This window comes from Pieris napi, chromosome 5, assembly GCF_905475465.1.
Source record: "Pieris napi chromosome 5, ilPieNapi1.2, whole genome shotgun sequence".
Classification (NCBI taxonomy): domain Eukaryota; kingdom Metazoa; phylum Arthropoda; class Insecta; order Lepidoptera; family Pieridae; genus Pieris; species Pieris napi.
In genome coordinates, this window is record NC_062238.1 from 7,289,805 (window position 1) to 7,311,617 (window position 21,813).

General features: G+C 32.9%; 1 protein-coding gene across 3 annotated transcripts in view; it reads left to right on the forward strand.

Moving 5' to 3' along the window:
- The window catches only part of LOC125049467 (extracellular serine/threonine protein CG31145), a 67,373-nt gene that overhangs the window by 43,229 nt on the left and 2,331 nt on the right, over nucleotides 1-21,813 (forward strand). For all 3 annotated transcript variants that reach the window (XM_047648783.1, XM_047648781.1, XM_047648782.1), the window contains 7 exons: nucleotides 2,465-2,707; nucleotides 6,667-6,791; nucleotides 8,736-8,814; nucleotides 18,048-18,140; nucleotides 20,089-20,332; nucleotides 20,850-20,930; nucleotides 21,691-21,803. In XM_047648783.1, coding sequence (XP_047504739.1) covers nucleotides 2,465-2,707; nucleotides 6,667-6,791; nucleotides 8,736-8,814; nucleotides 18,048-18,140; nucleotides 20,089-20,332; nucleotides 20,850-20,930; nucleotides 21,691-21,803 — 978 coding nt within the window. The remainder of the gene's footprint in view (nucleotides 1-2,464; nucleotides 2,708-6,666; nucleotides 6,792-8,735; nucleotides 8,815-18,047; nucleotides 18,141-20,088; nucleotides 20,333-20,849; nucleotides 20,931-21,690; nucleotides 21,804-21,813) is intronic.

A 21,813-nucleotide genomic window follows, 5' to 3' on the forward strand; every position in this document is an offset into this window, starting at 1 on the left:
TATTGAGGAAACTGACATACATTAGATCCAAAAATCGACGGCGAGTGTCAGACAGACGGCTGACCACCTCCTTATTAAGGAAAATAAATGATAGTGAATCTGATAACAAAATCAGAAACCCAGACCTAAAAGGAACTGTTTTTTTTATCAATTCGTTTCCATTTTTCATCAAAATTGAACCTTAGGTCATAGAACTCGATAAAACTTAACTAGCATATTTTCATATGTTTGATTGCTTAGAAAATCCAAAACAGTCACAGTAGATTATAAATTGTTTCAGTACAACCATAGCAATATAATAGAAAATAGTTGTGTTTACTGTTTACCGTTTCTCGTACAGTCTAGTGTCATCGAGAAATATTATTAATTAATTAGGTTATTTAATTTATCAGCGTTATTAGTGAAAATAATTTTTCAACGATTCGTCAATATTATTTAAGTAGGCCATGAAACTGCTTATACAGGCATAGGAAAATTTGTTTATCATATAAATAGAAATAGAACCTAACCTGCTGAATCTTACAAAATAGATTAATATTTTATAAACACTTTCAATATTTTCATTGCGTTTATGCAAAATCCGTGGTTTTATTTTACACTAACAATTACACCATTATTATAATTGTTAGTGTAATATAGTAATGATACATGAAACAGCTCGTGGCATACAATTAAGTTAGAAAATATCAAATAATACGGACATATGATATTACGACATTATAGTTTTCAATGCTCACAATATTTAAAAAATAAATTAATTTATAAATACAATACCACAAGTGAAATATCAATTGCCTATCTAAAAATTGGAAAATTACAATAAATTGCATTCTAATTTATTAATTACTAACCTTAAAATACAGTATTTACAATTTTCTTAACCTACAAAGTAATAAAAATAAATAAAATTAAAATTAAAACAAATTTAAAAAGTTTGGTCCCTGTGGCAGTGTACCTTTAACGCTGGCAGCATTTCCTCGCTGTATTGCGATACTTATTCGTTGAGCGAGGAAAGCACCAGCTCTGGGGTCACCGGTACTATCTACTAGGCGCCAACTTAAATCTTTAATAAGCCTGTGTACTTGAACCCCACGGCCCAAGAGTCTCTACTCCAAAGGGAACAAATTATTGCCTTTAAATATATATTGCCTTTAGATATTATTGCCTATTATAATACGGTCTATTCTAAAATAACAAGACACTTATAACAATAATTGTTAAAATATTGGACTAAATGAAGTTGAAGATTTTTGGATGCTTAATACTTGGATACCGATTATTTCCTCCGTAGCAACCTGTCGAGAGCTATTCGGCTTTTGTTATATCTTGTTAGATTATTTACCATTGTTCACTTAAATTTACAAGAATAATGAATTCATTCAACGAAAATATTTAATTCGCTCTTCATTTTAAGCTTTCGAAGGATAAATCAATATATTCAACTCTATCTATAGATCCGAGTCCTATCAGCCGCATTTTTAGATATGCAATTAATACCCGCTTTTACTGTGAAAATTCTTAGATAACTAGCATGCTTTAGATCAAAATATTTGACATGAGAGAGAGCTACAAGGCACTGTATACATTTGCCAGTTTTATATGCATCTAAATTATTCGAAGAATTTTATGAATTCTAAAACCCAGCAGTGTACAGAATACGAAAATTATTTAAGTGTTTTTGAAGTCTCAAAGGTGATCTTTTAGCAATCCATTTTTAGAATAATAGTAATTAGCATCAAATTTTTACGTTTTATTTTTATTACAACGAAATCTTGATTTACGCACAGGATATTATAATAAAGATAATCCAATGGCGATACAACCCTAAATGGATCTTGTCCTCAGATTATTTCCGTTTCTCGATCATTATTATTTTATAGTCAAGTAGGTGACGTCAGCCTTCTGTGTGACACAGGACAGTGATATTTGGATTTGTACCATGCCGATTTCCTCACTATGTTTGCCTTCACCGTAGGAGCAAGTGCTTATTGCGCACATAGATAGAAAACTCCATTGCAGTGATGCTCATAGGGATGAGGGTAGCACGCTTAAGTTGTGTGTTATTCACACGAGAATGTAAGTGCGTGCTCCTATTTCACCATGCCTCCTGCTGATAGAGGACAAACCTTTGTTTTTAATTTATTTTATCATTATTAATTAACTATCAATTACTTAAGATGTCATGTGGAACATGGTGTAATGGTGGCCTTACAAACGTTGTGTAAAACAAAAAACTTGGCGATTAAAAAGAGTGGCGGAGAGTTTATGGCCAGTTCTTCTCTTCCGTTCTACGCCCTTGATTTGAGAACTGGCAGTAAATTGTACATTGTGTTACCTATATGAATAAATGATTTTGAATTTGAAAGCCAAGGCTAACACTCATCTGGAGGATATAATATTTCATAATTATTTTTTATAATTTCTTTACAATTATTCTATATCTTAGTGTTTCTTTATGTTCCAGTAATGGCAGCAACAGCTCTAGGGAATTTGAGCAGTCAGCGCCTAGTGAAACAAGTGGTTTAGATGCGGAACCCAAAACGCCGACACCACCGGCAGACCGCTTCGAAGATCTTCAGAGGATACTCTTACAGCAGCTTAAGGGGAAAGCTGATGACAACATGGTTGTGATCCCGCCCCATAAGGACCTGAATGTCCTTCGGCCAGAAAATCCTACGATTGGGGAAATGGAGGACTTGGAACCTAGGTTTGTTTAAAACTAATTGAAGTGTTACTTAAGTCACAATCTCGTCTTGAGCGCCGTTAAATATGCCAAACTTAAAAATAGTTTGACAGTTCTTAAAAGTAGATTCTAGTTTGATTGACGTAATTAATAAATTACGCGTCACGTTGTTTGTCCGCTATGGACTCCTAATCAACTTCTAAACCGATTTCAATCAAATTTGCACACCGTGTGCAGTTTGATCAAACTCAATAGATAGGATAGCTTATATATATATATATATATATATATAATTCTAACTCACACATAACTGCTCTTAAACGGCTAGACCGATTTGAATTAATTTTTTTGTATGCGTTTGGGTGGAGCCCTGGATGATTTAGATTCACAAATCAGCCCGGCAGATTGCGCTGCAGTCGGTACTTTCATACTTTGCTTAATATCCTAATCGAAATATCATGCAGGACAACGTCTATCGGGTCCGCTAGTCTTATATAAAATTTCACAAATCCAAAATTTATTTAAATAATACGTTCAATGCTAAAGCGTGTTTGTTACATTTAGTCTAAATAGTTTATTATTCTCTTTGTGTGTATTTCTAATCACATCAAATGACCTAAACAATTGAAATCGTGACCACAAGATAATTTTGTATTTATAAAGTTAGCATTCAGATTTTAATCAAATACATAAAAAATATACATCTGGCGAAAGCGCTTAAAGACCGTTAAGAAATATTAATTAAAATTGTTCCGCGAAAAATGACACGGAAAGGACATTACAAGGAAAATTTTCGAAAGTTGCCGACTTTCTGACATCCACAAGTACGATTTATGGAGAGCTCCACGAGTTGCCGAAACTGTTTCTTACTTCGTTACAGCTGCAATTTTACTTTAATAACCGCATTACAGCATTATTATACGGTTCATTAAGATTAGATTATCTAAAATAAAAGGAATCACCCACTACGGCGAAATGTTTGATTCATTTGAAGTTTGAAAATGGAGAACATCAGAACGTCAACCAAATTGCATAATATTTTGTCACGACAATTGGACGTTGTAAATTGTTTTTATATTTGACAAGAAGTGAGGTAGAAAACAGTTGAGTGTATTAAAAAGCAGTGGGACCTTTTTAGGTCTGGTCCTCAGATTTCTGAATCTGTTTCATGATCATTTTTCAATCTAATAGGCAAGTAGGTGATCAGCCTCCAGTACCTGACACACGCCGTCGACTTTTTGGGTCTAAGGCAAGCCGGTTTCCTCACGATGTTTTCCTTCACCGTTCGAGCGAATGTTAAATGCGCACATAGAAAAAAAATTCCATTGGTGCACAGCTGGGTATCGAACCTACGACCTAAGGGATGAGAATCGCACGCTGAAGCCACCAGGCCAACACTTTTGTATTTAGTTAAGACAGGAAATGCAAGATTTGTACTATCTTTGTTCATCTTACACTAACTTTTCGAAGCCGGAAGTTTAAAATACATGAAGGTTAAAAAGGTCCACAATATATTTGGCAAAATAATTATAGACGATTTGATTGATTGATTCGATAACGTTTAACTATTCATGGACTATTTAAAGCGTCTTTAATAATAGAGCGCTCCTTCCTAGTTGCCATTTAGTAACCAAAGCATCAGCAGCGACGTCCTAAAAGCTAGGCCTTTTATCCGCGAATAACCTGGCAACTGCTGAACTATGCATTAAAACCAAACAGGTTGGCGGCCACACGTTGACGTAATTTCACTTAAATAAATATAGGCAGACCAAATCTCACAGGAACTCGTACGAGAAACCAAAGAGTATGAATATGAGAGCGTGGTTTTATTCTTTATTTTTTATTCGTCCACAATTTAGCTATGTATGGATTCCCTTTCGATACGACTATAAAAACGAGTCATAATATCATTCTAGGATGAGACCGTTGTAGCGACCTTTTTTATCTTGTAACGCAAATTTCTCAAGCTTTGGAAGGAATCTTATTTAAAAATCCTGTTACGGTGCCCTGCCGAGATAGGCGGGCTCTTCGACAATAAAACTAAATGGAATGAATGAGGCTTCCTCCAACGCCTCTTCAGATATGATGGCTACTCATTATACGTATCGTTTGCAAAGGGTTGTCATTTTGAATAAATTTATCAACACTCACATAAGAATAGGTAATGAGATGAGATAATATCTACACAATACTACTACATAAACAAACCAAAACAAACCACACATTTTTCTATACGTATTATGATTTAGAAATTTGATACGATATTCTAATAGATATAATGAAAAAATAACACACAATTTAAATTATTCTTTTTTTTTAAGATACACACAAATCTTCAGACTTCTTTACTTACACTCTTAATTTTTACTATCATTATTATATTATTTCAATTTTTTTTGCGTCTGAGGCGCAAACTAACTCTTGTGGTTTCCGGCAGAATGACCAGCGCTGTGGAACATTCTGCTCCTCAGCATAATGCTGAGCCAGGACCAGGTGCTACACACACACTTTACACACTTTAAATGTACCTTATTCCTTCTTTTTTTATTTTATTTTTTTTGGTATTTTTCTTTTAATTTTATTTGTGTGTTTCTGTATGTGTATTTCGTTTCTAATCAATGTTATGTCCGTCTGTTATATAAATCGTCAACGACCAAAATATAGAATCAAAATAAAATACCAGTTTGACATTTCAATTTTCAATGATCTTGACCGAACGTGTCTAAATTATATTTTAAAACTTTGAACAAGACCTTCCCAACATTTCATTCATTCTCAGATTTATAATTGCTCCTAGTCTCTGGTTTTTACGCCATATTTGTTTACCTTTTAAATCAGGTCAAAAAAGGACTGTTAATAACTATACTTAAAGGTACATTTCATACATATAAATAAATTTATATAAAATTAAAAAAGATTTGACTAAAGATATTGTAGAATAACTCAAATTAGTGCAATTGTTTTACTTGTGGAGTTTAAACAATTCTTGCGATATAAAATCGTTCAGTGGTTTACTTCTGGTTCTAAAGTTCGGAACCCAGAGACCACTAAGCTGTTCAGTATGAACATGATTGCGTTAGCCGCTGTAGAAATCACAATCGCGGACACGGAATTCTAAAGCGCGAAATGCGAATTCCCATTCGATTTGAATACAATTCACGCCAAAAAGAGAGTCAATAAATTTTACAGCAGTGGTCCGCTTGATTTCTAAATGCAGGTTATCGGAGTATGCCACAAATCGAGAGCGACTTCTTAGTATTCAATAGGGCTTTCCGTCGCCCGAAGTGTGGACCGTCTTGTAGGCACATCACGTTCACTTATGTGTTCCAAGCAGCCAAAACCGTTGGAAATCCATGTAAATCTCGACATTAACGATCAGGGGTGTGGTAATAATTTTAATATGGGATAACGATTTAATCTTTCTTCTGAGGATGCACTGAGAAACAACTGAACTAACGAACTTCCTATTAGTAAATGCATTGAACTTGTACCTATATTGAAAAATGTACTTATCTTAAGTGGTGCAATCTGGTTTTAAGATGATTGTTATTTGTGCAATAATGATTACTGGATGGTATCAGTATAAACTACTTAACTCTGACAGATTCAAAATTTAAATTTAGATATTTTGTAGGAAACCTTGCAGATATTCGATATTTAAAAATTATTTTTAATGTTTACTGTGTGAGGAACTAATATTTCAAGCAAAATTAATACAAATTTCTGTCCAAATCTAGGAGGTCTGGACAGAAATATTTTTGAAAGGCCATACCACTCAAGGTTATTCTAGATTGTCAAGGCTGTACTATTAAATAATAATCAGTAATTCAATTCGCTATTTAAAGGAAAAAGTAAATAACAATTATTATTCTATCTACGTTTTCGAGATATTAAATTTTATGTAAAAATTATAGCGATTTTCTCAGATCATACTGATGATATCAGGTATTGATACTAACTATATAAGTGTAATTTGTTTGCAGTATCAACGCATCGAACTTGGAGAAGTTTCAACTGAAAATCGCACAACATGAGTTGTATGAAGACGGCGAAAAGTTAGTTGAAGATATCCTGAAAGATATGGAGACGTCACCAATCTTACACGTTGGTATGTAAACTAAAAACAGTTCATTTACGTAATTTGCGGGATCGTGTCTTGTCATTTGTCATTTATTTTCACGCTGTTAATGCATGTTTAAGAATTTTATTCTTTCAATTTGTTACTATTTCATTGTTTTAATTATAGTACTCTTTTGTCACTTTCCTTCAAAATGTATTTCCGCTATAGTGAAAAGAGACAAAAGAATATTGTTAAATCGGTGTAATTGGACTGATTTTGTTTTTATGCGTGCGATTCTTAACTCTAAAGTCGTGTTTGCAAATCCCATCGGTGTATAAATTTTTCTTTTCATGTGCAAAAATTAACATTTTTCGTACGATAACATCCAAGTTGTGAGAAAACCGGCGTGTTTTAGACCCAAATATCGATGACATGTGTCATAAATGATACCTATTAGTACTTTAATTATCACAGAAACATATACACTGTGATGCCCAGATCCATAAAGCATATTATTATTTATTATTCGTAATAAACGCTAGTTTCTTTACTCTTTTCTCAAATATAAATTATATATTGATAATAAGTTGATCCTAGACCACAAAATTAATATGTAACAAGAAAGAAATTGTTGTCGATGTCGATTTACGAAATGTTACAATCACTTTACCGAGAACAGGTTATGAGTGAATTTGAATTTAAACTGTATCATTTAATATCGTTCTTGCGATTTAGTCTACACCTACCTTACTCAAGGAAATTGACAATAATAATTTTAGCCCAGTTCTCTGTGATTTATATTTTATTATCTCTATAAATCGAGTTTAATTACAATTATATTTGTTATTCATAATAGATAGTTAATATTTTTGTTAACGCTGGAGCTCTGTTATTTAGATATATTTATTTCATCATAACATGGTTTGTTGTTCTCGTAACAGAAGTTTTTATCTGTCTATCATTATCTATATTTTTTTTATTACCACATAAGAAAACATTAATTTATAACCTCAATTAACTGAGCAGTTTTTTCTGCGCACCACCACTATGTAGAGCCAGCTGCCCACTGAAGTATTTCCGACTAAGTTCGAGTCCATCAAGAAAAGAGCGTACCAATTCTTGCAAAGCCGGCAAAGCACTTGCGAGCCTTCTGGCAATGTGAGTGTCCATGGGCGGCGGTATCACTTAACATCAGATGAGCCTCCTGCCCGTTTGCCTCCTATTACACAAAAAAGACATTGGAGTCAACAAAAAGCGTCCCGATCCGGGGTGTGTTTAATCTGCGTAGAATGTTCGAATGATCTTTAAATTTTTCTTTAAATAATAATTTACAATGGGATGCGTGAGCCAAAGCAGTTAATAACGCAGACCCAACCCTTAGTCACCCGCTTTTCTTTCGCTTGGAGTTCTCTATTGCGATAGTTGGGAAATAGTTTTTCACCTGTGTACAAAGCTTGGGGCAAGGTATGTATATTAAATGAAGTCGGGTCCCGCAATCAGTTGTGGGGTTAGCGGTCGACGGACAATAGTGGCACAACAATCTGCCCTTATACTTCCAATTGGACTTGAATATTTAAATCCCTTAAATGGATTTCATTGTCGGACCGACTTTATCATGTAGACTACCCTTTATTTTTAGATTAATTATTGTATAATTTATTCCAGTTCCAGATCGATTGAATTTCATTAGACAACTTTCAAGTTTAGCCTTAATTGTAAATATCGATTTGAAGGTTGTATTTTGTTTTAATTTTTACTTGGGGCGTTTTTCAGATAGATAATTATTTTTATTGTTATTTACAATGAGTAAAGACTGGAGTTCTAGAACTTAAAAACGCTCCTCACGACAAAATGTATTAATTTTGACTAATAAAAAATATAAGATTAAATTAAAGACTAAATTCGCTGGCTCTGTGACCCAAAAAGTGTCTTGGACTCCGAATGAAGGCTTACTGTATTTGAGTCTTTTCAAGTAGAAATAATTCTTTACAGAGCAAAAAGAAGGTGGCACGCAACTGAAGCTAATTATTGACTACCCAAATGGAGTGCAAGCATTGTTCAAGCCAATGAGGTAAGATTTGACGTTCTTAAACCAATTAATTAATATATATTACTGGCTGTGCGGTTGCAATGTTAATTCGGCCGTAGACTAAAACTATTATAAAGCCCTGCTCAATAAATGACCAATCAAAATCATTTTTTTAGAACCAGTTCTGAGATTAGCGCGTTCAACCAAACAAACTCTTCAGCATTATAATATTTAAATAGAAGTTCCCTCCTTCTCAGCTTTTCTAACGAATAGTCTAAAGCCGATAAAAGATACGAGTAGTTATTAATAAGCAAGTTTTGCTTACTTTATACATGTTATTATGGAAACAATAAAATATTGATTATTTAAGTCTTACCATAAATGAAGAAGCAGTGTTGGCCTAATGGTATCATCGTGCGACTCTCATAGTTAAGGTCGTAGGTTAGTCTCTTAGCTGTATGGCTAAGACTCAAAAAGTCGACAGCGTGTATCAGGTACACAAAGCTGATCAGTTTGTCTATCAGTAACACGAAACAGACACAGAAATCTAAGATTTGATTTACGGGAGTTTCCGAAGCTTAGCCTAAGACCGTATTGTTTTGGTGATGACTTTATGTTGATTCATTAAATAAATACTTAATTACTGAAAACAAGTTTACATAACAAATTGAACCAAATAAAAATCTGAGGGTCGCTAATCAATTATGCTAGGATGCTTACAAAATGAAGATTCTGGTATCGGAAAAGTTAATTGGGAACAATTGCTTTTGCGAAACAGTTCTTCAATTTTTGAGCACTGATAATTTGCTTTCGACAAATATTTATTAGGACTTTTTGCGCTTTAATTAATTAATTTGCGAATTAATTAATTTCATCTGAACTTTTTAAAAATTAATAAAATATTCCTTTTCTGAGACGTGATAACTTCTGTATACATTTAGTTAGAATTAACGGTTTTTTTTGTTATGACGAATCCGCTTAAACATACATACATTTTTGGTTTGACACTAAGTTACTAATCCATATTTTTACATATAAATAGGGTTGCTCGATAGACGAAAAATATGAAACAGAGCACCCCACGCTTTTTCACAATAATACCAGTATTTTTTGTTCATTACCATTTTCAGCCTAAATTAGGAATTATTTTTCACTTTTTAGTTTGATGTGCTTTAAAAGCGTGTGTTTTAATTTTTTTAAACTATATTTATTTTCCACTTTTTAGTCCTAGCAGCAATACGTGTTGTCTCAATTTAATCGTATTGCTTTGTGGACTTAAAAAAAGTTTCATTGTTTTTTCGAGATAAACCTATGAAATGATTATATTGTCGCTGATTCTTTATAAGTGTACAAAGTTTGAATTAAATCTGTCCGTTTAAATTGGGTCAAAATCGAGTCCGAAGGAGTCGGTTACATACATACATACACACATACATACAGGTGAAGCTAATATAAAGCGTGTAAAAATGGTCGTGTATACTTTATATATCATAGATAAACAGTAATTTGATTCTATAGTAATTGATTACCTTAGCCATTTATAAGTTAGGTGTCATTCTAAGAATGTAAGCCGTTTGTTGACATAGAAATGATTCATTATGAGCAGGAACTTTTCACACACTATATTGTTTCGAAGCACACGTTATTAATAATTAATAAGGTTACTTTAGAAACGTTTATTTGTATTAAAGAATCGTAATTTTTTATATAAATAAATATCATATGATTTTTTTTACATTTTTACTATTTACGAAAACACTGTTGAATACAACAACTTATTATCTGACAAAATATTATATCTATTGCAATATGAACTGTTTTTGGAAATAATTCTACGAATCAAAGAGAAAATACTACTACCATTAAAAATATTTAATGACATTGATTTATACAAAATTTAACTTTAAACTTATATAATAAGAAAGATTAATACGGATCATTTAGAGTAGAATCTACTCTTTCGTGTTTCTTTAAGTGATAGATGTAATTAAACAATATATTTCACAAAAGCTTCCGGTATAATACCTAATATATAAAATCGCGTGTCACAATGTTAGTTCCCATACTCCTACAAAACGGCTCGACCGACACTTATGAAATCTATTATGCATATTCAGTAAGTCTGAGAATCGGCTACTAACTATCTTTCAAACCCCTAAGTGATAAGGGTTGTCCACCCCAAAAAAAAAATTATTTTTTATTTTTTTAAGATACAGCATACAAAAATACACATAACCCTTAATTTTCACCCCTCTACGATCAACCCCTATTTTTATTATAGTAGATAATTATTTGTTATTTGAATGTTTCCTAGAAATAATAAACATGGCAAAACGTTTGCCAGGTCAGCTAGTATTATATATTATTTTATCAAAGAGCCTCTATTATCCCTGAATTCTTCCTAAAGCTTGATTGTTGGATGCGAAACTTCTCTTGAGTGCTACTCAAGCAGTTTGCTTACGTAGTCCATGTTTTTCTATGCACGAGAGATGTACTAGTTTTGAGTGCTTACTCGTGAGGTTCTTAAAGTTGTGACCATTCAGGCGAGTTGGGAAGTTCCCGTGATCGGCTTAGTCTCGCCAACTACAAGTGTTATTGAAGTAAAACGCGAGTTTTTCCTAAGTCCCCCATTGTGCAATTGTTACCTATTGTTAAGCTAGTGAATTCTATCGCCATGCTTTTTCTGTTATCGCTTATTGGAATTACTGTATAACATGTATAATGCATATAGTATTGTCTTTTATTGACATAACTTTTAGACATAGAAAAACACTTTTTAACGGATTTGAAGTTATTTTTTATTATAAATTTACAATTATTTTACATAATTTTATCCATTTCTGCCAAAACCCTCCATCTTTTAGTCGATACCAACTCTAGGGAGATAAATACAAATAACACAACTTTTTCTACAGCTGTGATACTTTTTTGACATTCAACACCTTTTGTCTTCAGTCACCGTGACCACGCACGCTGTAAAGCACGCGAAACGTCGGTTAAATTTAAAATTATGTAAAATAATTGTTAATTTATAATAAAACACAACTTCAAATTCGTTAAAAAAGTGTTTTTCTATGTATAATGCATTGTATCTGTTTATACTACTACATATTCTACTGACGTAAAAGCATAATATATCCGATTCAACTTATACAATATTCCACGAATTACGCATCACGAAGATTAAACAAATAGTTTGGTTATTATTTTGCATACACCGATGATTTGTATGTTCCGTAACATATCGTGTTTCAACGATTATTGTAATATTGTTGTAAGTATAAGATTTACGATTTATTAATATTTCACCAATTTAATACTGCATCTGGCACGCTTCACAAGACTGACAGTCAAGCTCCGCCAGCAATGAACAGGTACCAAAAGAAAAAAAGTCTAATTTAAGTTGTACAAATTTGGAACAAATCGAAAAACAAAAAGAACTTTTCATAGCGACCTGCTTTTTTTAGTTTCTGTTAGTTTACATAGAAGTCGCACTTCCAAGTGATTTACAAAGTAAATTATGTTCTCTTGGGTTTATCCCGTCGACATATCAAGTCCGGTGTCCACGCATAGGGACGATAAATTCAAAGACATAACCCTTCCTTGTACGGCTGATTGGTTTATCGTTATCGGTACCTGATAAGAAAACGCTTATCAATACTTTTTTCAGTGCGATCTACAAACGGTAGACTGAATATAATTTGTATCAAAATTACCGAGATTTTGAATGCTTTACTTGAAATAACATTTTAACATTATAAGACAGATTATTGTATAACTCTGTGTGCATAGTATTACCCACCTTAATTCTTGGTGAGTTTGTTCTTCAAGTTTGAATGTAAACATTTACTAGTGAAATAACATCTATGTAATTCAATTAATTAGAGTAAATTCCAATGATATTAGCCCGGTATCGAGAATCCTTGTTTCTTTTCATAAGAGACTTTTCACTCACCGTACTCTTAATTTAAGTATTTATTTAGGTTTATTTTTTATTTTGCGTTTTATTTACCTATATTTCTGTCCTCGCTTTTGTGTGTTTTTCATTAATATTTTTAATTATGTTATTTCTACTTTCGAGGAGGATGATGTACCTATGTGTGTAATTTTGAAATGTTTTCTTGTATTTTTTAAGCATCACATACAATAAACTACTCTAATTGTCTAGCTACATAGAGAGACAATAAGAATTTGGGATATCCATTGCTGATATCCATTATAAAATTGGTTATCAACTGTTTGATATGATAATCGATAAAATAAGTTCAATATCCTCAATGAAGATCACTTGTTAAACACGTTTGTTAGATAATAACGATTTTATCGTAATACTTGTGACGATTCGTGCTCTATCTTACACATAGTATCGCTTATATTTTATAAGAACTTCTTTTAATTATATTTTACTGGGAATAGTGTCAATGAAATATCATTTCTCAGTAATGTATGTTACTTTGGTTGCATAGGGTTTTATTGATGGGAGTCTAAAAAAAGCCTCTTTAGAGCATAGCTCTTCTTCCGAAGAGACTTACGCATACCTACGACATGATTGCTTAAACTCGATATTTGGTTTTTAATATACATCTTTATCTTATATAACAGTGAAATTAGTACCAGACATGTGAAAGGATCAACTATTTGGTAGGATTCTAAGAACTAGAGACAGAAATCGAATTCAATTATCACTCCGATCGGGAATCAAACCTGAAAGCGGGAAGAGTGACTGACGGGCCTTATACATGATTTAAACAGACCCTCATAACGCGAAAGGGCCTCGCTTAAAGTAAAAAAATCTACCCCACTGAAATACACTTTGCGTTTTAAGGGTCCATCAGTTATTGCTTGCCAAAAGAATCTCCATGATATGTGCATGCTTTTACCGTGTTACTACACAACTGAGCGTTTGTAGGCAGTTTTTGCAACGAACCACCTCTTTGTGGAACCAGCTGCCCACTGAAGTATTTCCGAACCAATTCGACTTAGGGTCCTTCAAGAAAAGAGCGTACCAATTCTTGAAATGCCGGCAACGCACTCGCGAGCCCTCTGTCATTGGGAGTGTCCATGGGTGGCGGTATCACTTAACATCAGGTGAGGCTCGTGCCCGTTTGCCCCCTGTTCTATAAAAAAAAACTAATCACTTATATGTTATAATTTGTTATAAAAACACGGAAAGTTAAGTTAAGAAATCAACTAGTGAATTAACAATCACATAAATTCTATTAAAAGTCCTAGCACCAAGATTGTTTGGGTGCGTAACCGCGCTTACAATTTTCATACCAATATTTTAGAGTAATAGTAGTACAACAAAGTTCATTCGACAATGTCACATAATAGAGTAAGATCCCAGAGCGTTCTGACATAACTTATTTTCACATGGATGAAACCTTCACGAATTAGTAACGTCTAGTATACTTTAAATACCTGCCTACTTGTGGAGCTTGCCTTGTGACACCTGGGCAGGTACCAGGTGAGAAAGGTAACTAAAAATATGAGTTATCTAACTTAAATTTGTATGGCTGAATTTTATATATATTTTGTAGAATATTATTCTAAACTAGAATTATAAAGAGTCAGACACTTTTCATGGACCAGAGCTTTTGTCAGACGCTTTAAAGCTCGACAAAAAATTAATGAACTTTACTTATTTTTTCATGTCTGACTTTTAAATATATTATTCAAGTAACTACTACAAAGTTATATTTCATCAGTCAGACAAATTCGAGTGACCAAACATCCCCTAAACACAAAGTTATTCAGCCGGGAGTGCGAGCGAAAGAGCACTATGCGCATGCATTGCAGAGCGAGTGAGACGTTCACAACAACTCGGTTCCTCTTCTTAAACTCAACATCTCCTCCACTTTACAGCAGTGTGACCAGATTTAGTAGATTTCTACTTTTTTGGTAGATTTTGAGGTACTGTCAACAGAATTTAGTATGTAAAAATTATTTGGTATATTTTAGTAGAATTCACGCTTTTCAGTTATTCTAGTACTTTTTTTGGCATATCGAATAAAAGCGAGGTATTCCTCTTTCATCGATTGGATTATAACTATTTAATGTTCATTCTTTTCGTTACCATTCGTGCCGTGAGCATAGAGTGTGATGTGGGAATTCCTTTAGTGAGAATTTATATAATCGAGTTTAAAATGAAACATAAATATACACTATGATATCGCAATGAATAGTAGCAAGATCCCTTATTTAAAGTTGGTTATGTAAATATACAAAATTTTACGTTATTTTTCAAAGTGATCAGACCCTTATTCATAAAATTGCTTTATGAAGATAAATTATATAAAAACTAGTCCGCTGCAGTCAATAGATCTGACACAAGTATATTCACTATCCCAAATACATGCAATAAATAAATTCACTTTAATATTTATTAATTCACAACTTAATATTGAAGCTCATCCCTGATTAGAAAAAGAGATAAAAAAAGATTCAACTTGACAAATATATAGATACTAGCGACCCGCCCCGGCTTCGCACTGGTGCAATGCTGATACTAAATACACTACAGAAAAACTGTGCAGCCGGCCGGTACCGCCGCAAACGCTACGTCCCGCAATTTTTAAATCTGTAATATCTTCGAAAATATTCACTTAAATCATACGGTGTAAAGGGCCATATAGATCTATATTAAATGAACAATGTATTCAAGGTATTTAATTGGTTATGGATTAATGCTGTATTGGTTAAAATCGCTTCGAAAATTAGCCATTATTTGTCGTAAAAAGTAAATGACAAAAAAAAGTTATTGTGGGTTATCCATAACAGATAGACTTAGACATATACCATCACGGACTTTTCTGTAGATCTATTCAATGTCTACAATACTTAGTACATTATTTTGATAAAACTCGTAGGGTTCAGCCTGCGTTTGCAATGAAGCGAAAAAAATGTAATTATTTACGACATCACATTAGAAACCTCAAAAATAACAGTACTTCTCCAATATTTAATGGATGTTATTATACATATAAACCTTCCTCTTGAACTCTATCTGTTAAAAAAAACCGCATCAAAATTTGTTGTGTAGTTTCAAAGATTTAAGCATACAAAGGGACATAGGGACAGAGAAAGCGACTTTGTTTTATACTATGTAGTGATACATTTTGACTGGGTTGAATCTTTTTAAATCTTTTTTTTTTTAATAAGAGATCTTACTGAAATAAGGATGCAAAAATCTTGGATTGAAATTAATAAGTATTTTCAATACATTTCAATTTTTTACTCTGAAACGCATGCGCATAGTGCTCTCGCGCTCGCACTCCCGGCTGAATAATTTTGTGTTTAGGGGATGTTTGGTCACTCGAATTTGTCTGACTGATGAAATATAACTTTGTAGTAGTTACTTGAATAATATATTTAAAAGTCAGACATGAAAAAATAAGTAAAGTTCATTAATTTTTTGTCGAGCTTTAAAGCGTCTGACAAAAGCTCTGGTCCATGAAAAGTGTCTGACACTTTATAATTCTAGTTTAGAATAATATTCTACAAAATATATATAAAATTCAGCCATACAAATTTAAGTTAGATAACTCATATTTTTAGTTACCTTTCTCACCTGGTACCTGCCCAGGTGTCACAAGGCAAGCTCCACAAGTAAGCAGGTATTTAAAGTATACTAGACGTTACTAATTCGTGAAGGTTTCATCCATGTGAAAATAAGTTATGTCAGAACGCTCTGGGATCTTGGACTATAAGTCTATGATTATTGAAGCTGTATGCAACATCACATTTTAACACTAGAATACAAAATTGTCATTACCTTTAAGCTATTATATAATGACCGGAATCTCTACAAACATTACATACTGACACAGCGGACAATGAGTGGGTGTAACCACGCGTTAAACAACATACTGCTAGTTTCCATACCTTGATTTACAAGTACATATTATGTATGTATATAACGAGATATGTAGATTTATAGAGACCCCTCTTTGGTTAAACACAAAACCGAAAATCCAAATTTTGGTCGAATTGGACTAAATAAATCTCTTTGATATACAATACTAGCGGACCCGACAGACGTTGTCCTGTCTTAACTTTGAATATTGATTTCAAATTGGTATAATTAATTAAAAAATATTTCAGAAACAAAGCGTTTATTATTCTAATATTATATTATCAATATAATAACTCCGATCGAAGCATTTATTTTAAACGATTTTTCTTACATCCTCTTTGACGATATTTGCAGCACGCATTCTGTCAATGTTATGTCAAACGCCATAAGGTTACATTAAAAAGTTCGAATTGTATGGTGGTTAAGTATTCTTAAATTTTCTAATTTTCCGCGCAATTTTTTTCTTGTTTTCTTTTATAAGAACCTTCTCCTGACAATTACAAACACAACAAAAAAAATCAGACAAATCGGTCAAGCCGTTTTCATGTTATGTCGTGACAACGGAAAACGGGTTTCATTTTTATATATATAGATTAAGTACCACCGCTATAACTATGGGTAAATAAAATGCTTTATAAACTACGCTCGGTCAGTACGTACCAGTTAAGAAAATACTCTGTGGCCCGTTGGTACGTCACAGTGTATATACTATTTATTAGCTGTTACCATGTTTTTTTTATTGCGTTAACTTTTATGTAGTGTTACATACTGTCAAAATGAAATATTTAACATAGATAGACCTTCCAGAGTCGTTGCGAATGTGACTGCGTCGTAATTATACATACAGACGTAATACATACAGTCAAACCTGGATAAGCGAGAGTTCAAGGGAGCACAATCTCATTCTCGCTTATATAGGTTTCTCACTAAACCGAGTTTCCCGCTAATGCAGGTACATGGGTAGCGTTTCTCTCTTATAGAGGTACGCAGCAATAACAAGTCACAGCAAGTGCGACCGTCTCTAACGCATCTAAAGTACATATTATAAATTAAGCCCGACTGTCGCTTATAGAGGTAAAGATAAGTAGCAGTCTCACTTACGGAGGTGCATGAGGGAAAAACGACTCTCTCTTACAGAGGTTTCTGTTTCTCGCTAATAAAGGTTTTGGGAGATTAAAATGACGGGTCCCGGTTATTACTCTCACTTATAGAGTTTTCTCACTTATCCAGTTCTCACTTACCCAGGTTTGACTGTATTACTATAGAAAACAATCTTACGGCTTTGCATATAATGTTGGTTATACTCTCCACTCAAACTAATGTTGTGAAATGACTTATGAAATTATATAAAGCCATAAAGATAGTAATAAAGGGACGCATTTGAATGACACATTTAAATTTAATTATCATTTGTTCACAGATTTGCAAGAGACGTCCAAACGTTGCCAAATCACTTCTACTTCTCGGACTATGAGCGTCACAATGCTGAAATTGCCGCGTTTCATTTGGACAGGTAAAAATCTTAATAGAATGCAAATATCAAGTACGATTATTTCTTCTCAAGGTGAACATTATGAGAGTGGAGGAGGTATTTAAGGACGGTGACACGTGGAGGTCTAAGGTCTTGTAATAAACATGTTTTTCTCAATATCTATATTCTTATGTTTTTTCTATATTTAAACCACTTTGTTCTATATTTAAACCAAGATTTCTGTTTAAAACTGATGCATGCTAATTCATCTCAAACACTGTACATCTAATATAAAAGTTAAACATAATATGACCCACGTGGTACCTACGAAGAAGTTTCTATAAACTGTGGAGCGTCAATGTTTCAATTGGTTTGTGGTGTTTTACGTAAAATTTTAATGGTTATAATGTTATAGGGTATATGTCACTGGCCTTAGTATACAGTTATATATATATAGTTAGTTATTTAAACATGTTCGACGTCCTGGTGGAAAACTGCGTCGTCCAGAAAAACTGTGTCCAGTTTGAGTTACCACCATAAAATATATATAAATAAATAAATTTAAAACATAAAAGATGTTTTTTAACCCTGCCATTACCGTTTAGCTAAGGTAATACAACAAAGTACTTATTATGCCTAAATAGAAACTTATTTAAGAATAAACTCAAATTGTATTTAAATTCTAAAGCTATAAATACACTGCACTGAATACAGTTTATAAAAACTATTGATTGCAATTTCAACTGGTATTTTAGATCGAAAGGAACCGGATGTAATAGGATTTATTCAATAGACAGATTTTCGGTGTTCATCAAAAACTCGGTCATGCACTATAAAATTGGTAAATGAACCGAACCATAAGAATGAATATTAAATTCAAATTATGCCTGCAACATTATACTAGCAATTTTTGCCAATTTATAAAAAAAAAGTGCCTTTTAGCTGTTAGCATGAATTAGTTTAAACTCTAGTAATAGGTATCTAATTCTCGTGTTAACAATCCCATCTAATATTTCTTGAGAATGGTCTCTAAACGTGTATAGTGCAGGAAGAAACACTATTCAAAATTATGACATTGTTAGTTTCTCGTTTCAAAAATCAATAATTAACATTTGAAACAAAACAATAAACAATTGCGAGCGCGCCACTCTATGTATTGATACTTAAATTAAAAATAACTAGGATTCTGAATGATACCTGTGCTTTTTAATTTGTGTGCAACTCCACATACAATCTACGTAGTGTCGATACTGTGCGTTTTATAGATAAAATATCATATATGCATTATTGAATGATGTTGTTTTTATTCCTGGATAATAGACGTTTGTATGTGTGTTAGAAAAGCTGTCCGAGACGTAACTGGCTGAATTATATAAATTGTCTATGCCATGTCGAATGATTTGTCTATTTTCACCATTAGAATAGATATACAAAATTTGTTTTAAATTGAACAATCCTATCTGGGAGCACTGGAGTGTCCTCGCCAAGTCAAAAAAACGGCACGGCCGTAGGTACCATCCTTTTCTCGGCCATATTTGATCGCCTTATAACTTCGTTGTGGATAAAAGTAGAAGACTAAATTTTCAGGCAAGCAGGCATTTTTGAAGTTATACTTCTTTAGGCGCGTTATGAAAAATTGATGAGAGTGAAATTTTATTGTGCCACGGAAGATGCTACGGCATTGGACATAATTTAAAAACAACATTCGAATAATAATAGAATTTATGTTACACTTAATGTAAGAGAATAAATAATAATAAATATTGATTTATTTAATTTTTCAAATGTAAACTGAACTTTATTGACTATAATTACTCCTTTTCCAGTCTTTATTTATTTAATTGTAATTAATTATTTGCATGCAATCAAAAACTTTTTTTAATAATGCCAAAGAAGTATAACTTTTTACACGTCTACGTGTACATAAGTACACGCACCCTTTTTTTTAATATTATCGACTTGGTTCTATACACTATGCTTGTTTTCACAGAATACTCGGCTTCCGGAGAGCGATGCCAGTCGTGGGTCGAGTTCTAAACATGACGACGGAAATTTATGACGTGACGGAGGGCGACATCCTCAAGACATTTTTCGTGTCGCCAGCAAACAATTTTTGCTTTCATGGAAAATGCTCCTACTACTGTGATACTGGTCACGCGATCTGTGGCAACCCAGATATGTTAGAAGGGAGCTTCGCAGCGTTCCTACCGTCCTCGGATCTGGCTGAACGAAAGGTACGTTGTTACGAGAGTGTAAAATGTATGAAACGGTGTTTGTTTAATTGATTTTGGTAATTCGCTAATAAGATTCTTGATTATTGGGTCCACTTTAATGGGTAAGCTAAAAAATATCTAAATTGGTAACACACAGTATAGCATGAAGATTCAGGGTTTGATTTTCATCGAACCAATAAATTGTTTTGGTTGATTAAATGGTGGTCTGTAGAGTAAAGTGATAAATGAAATAGACCATGCACCACAGATTACACTTCGTCTTCTTTTTGAATTAAGAACTTTTTCATTTGAAAAATCGATTCTGACTATTTCAATATAGGCTTAGGCCTAGTACGTAGTACTAAAATAATTTTAACGCAATTTATGGTTTTTTATGTATGGAAATTGTTTCTTGAGCAAATATAATAAGAGCTGTGATGTTTATCTTGGCGAAGCCTTTGTTTTAGTTATTCTTATTGGAGCTTTTCATGATTATCAATAAAACAGACGAGTACAAGTATGGTTCTGATATTTCCAGGTATGGAGACACCCGTGGAGACGATCGTATCACAAACGACGAAAAGCTCAGTGGGAATTGCAGTCGGATTATTGCGATACGGTAATTTATTATTCCTAGTTTGCTTAACTTCAACTTCAACTTTCCACAATATAATTTAAATACTATAAACTATACTATATAGGTAGGTAAAATATAATAGGCTATTTGACAGTTTAAAAATAAAGTGTTATTGAGAGAGTAATCCGTATCAAATATGGCTTTAAATCGTTAATAATGTTTAATGTTTATAAGAACTTTATTTCTCATTATAATTTTTATTTACATGAGTAACTTAATATCTTTAACGCCCTTTTGAATTGGTTAAACACGCTAATATACTTACTAGACTTCTTCAAATAATTTGTACGCGGCTTTGGCAAGATTAATCTATTATAACTTCTTAATGAATTCTATTCAATTTAATACGTTAGTCACGTGATACAAAATGGTCACAGATTAGCCGAATCGATAATCACGTATCATGCTTTCAAATAATATGTCTTCGTCTGTCTAATCATAACACTGTCTTGTGAAATACTCATTTCGTCTGAGACTGTTGAATTTAACATCAATCGCATAATGATAGTTAACACTAAGAAGCACGGTATTTCACAGGGAATGCTGTCGCCGTATAATAATATATAGAATTTAAAATAACAATTTGTATAAGTTATATTGTAAGTGCTAAATAATCCGAAGTGGTTCTTTAAATCTTATCAAATAGCTATAAAATTGAACTCAAACACAAATTGTACAAAACACTCAAATATTATTTCTAATGTTAATGGTTTATTTAATATCCGGTAACAAATTTATCCAGGTCCGTACAACTCCACCATACGATTCAGGTAGAAGACTCTTGGATCTAATGGATATGTCCATATTTGATTTCCTTACGGGTAATATGGACAGACATCATTACGAAACTTTTAAGTAAGTACAG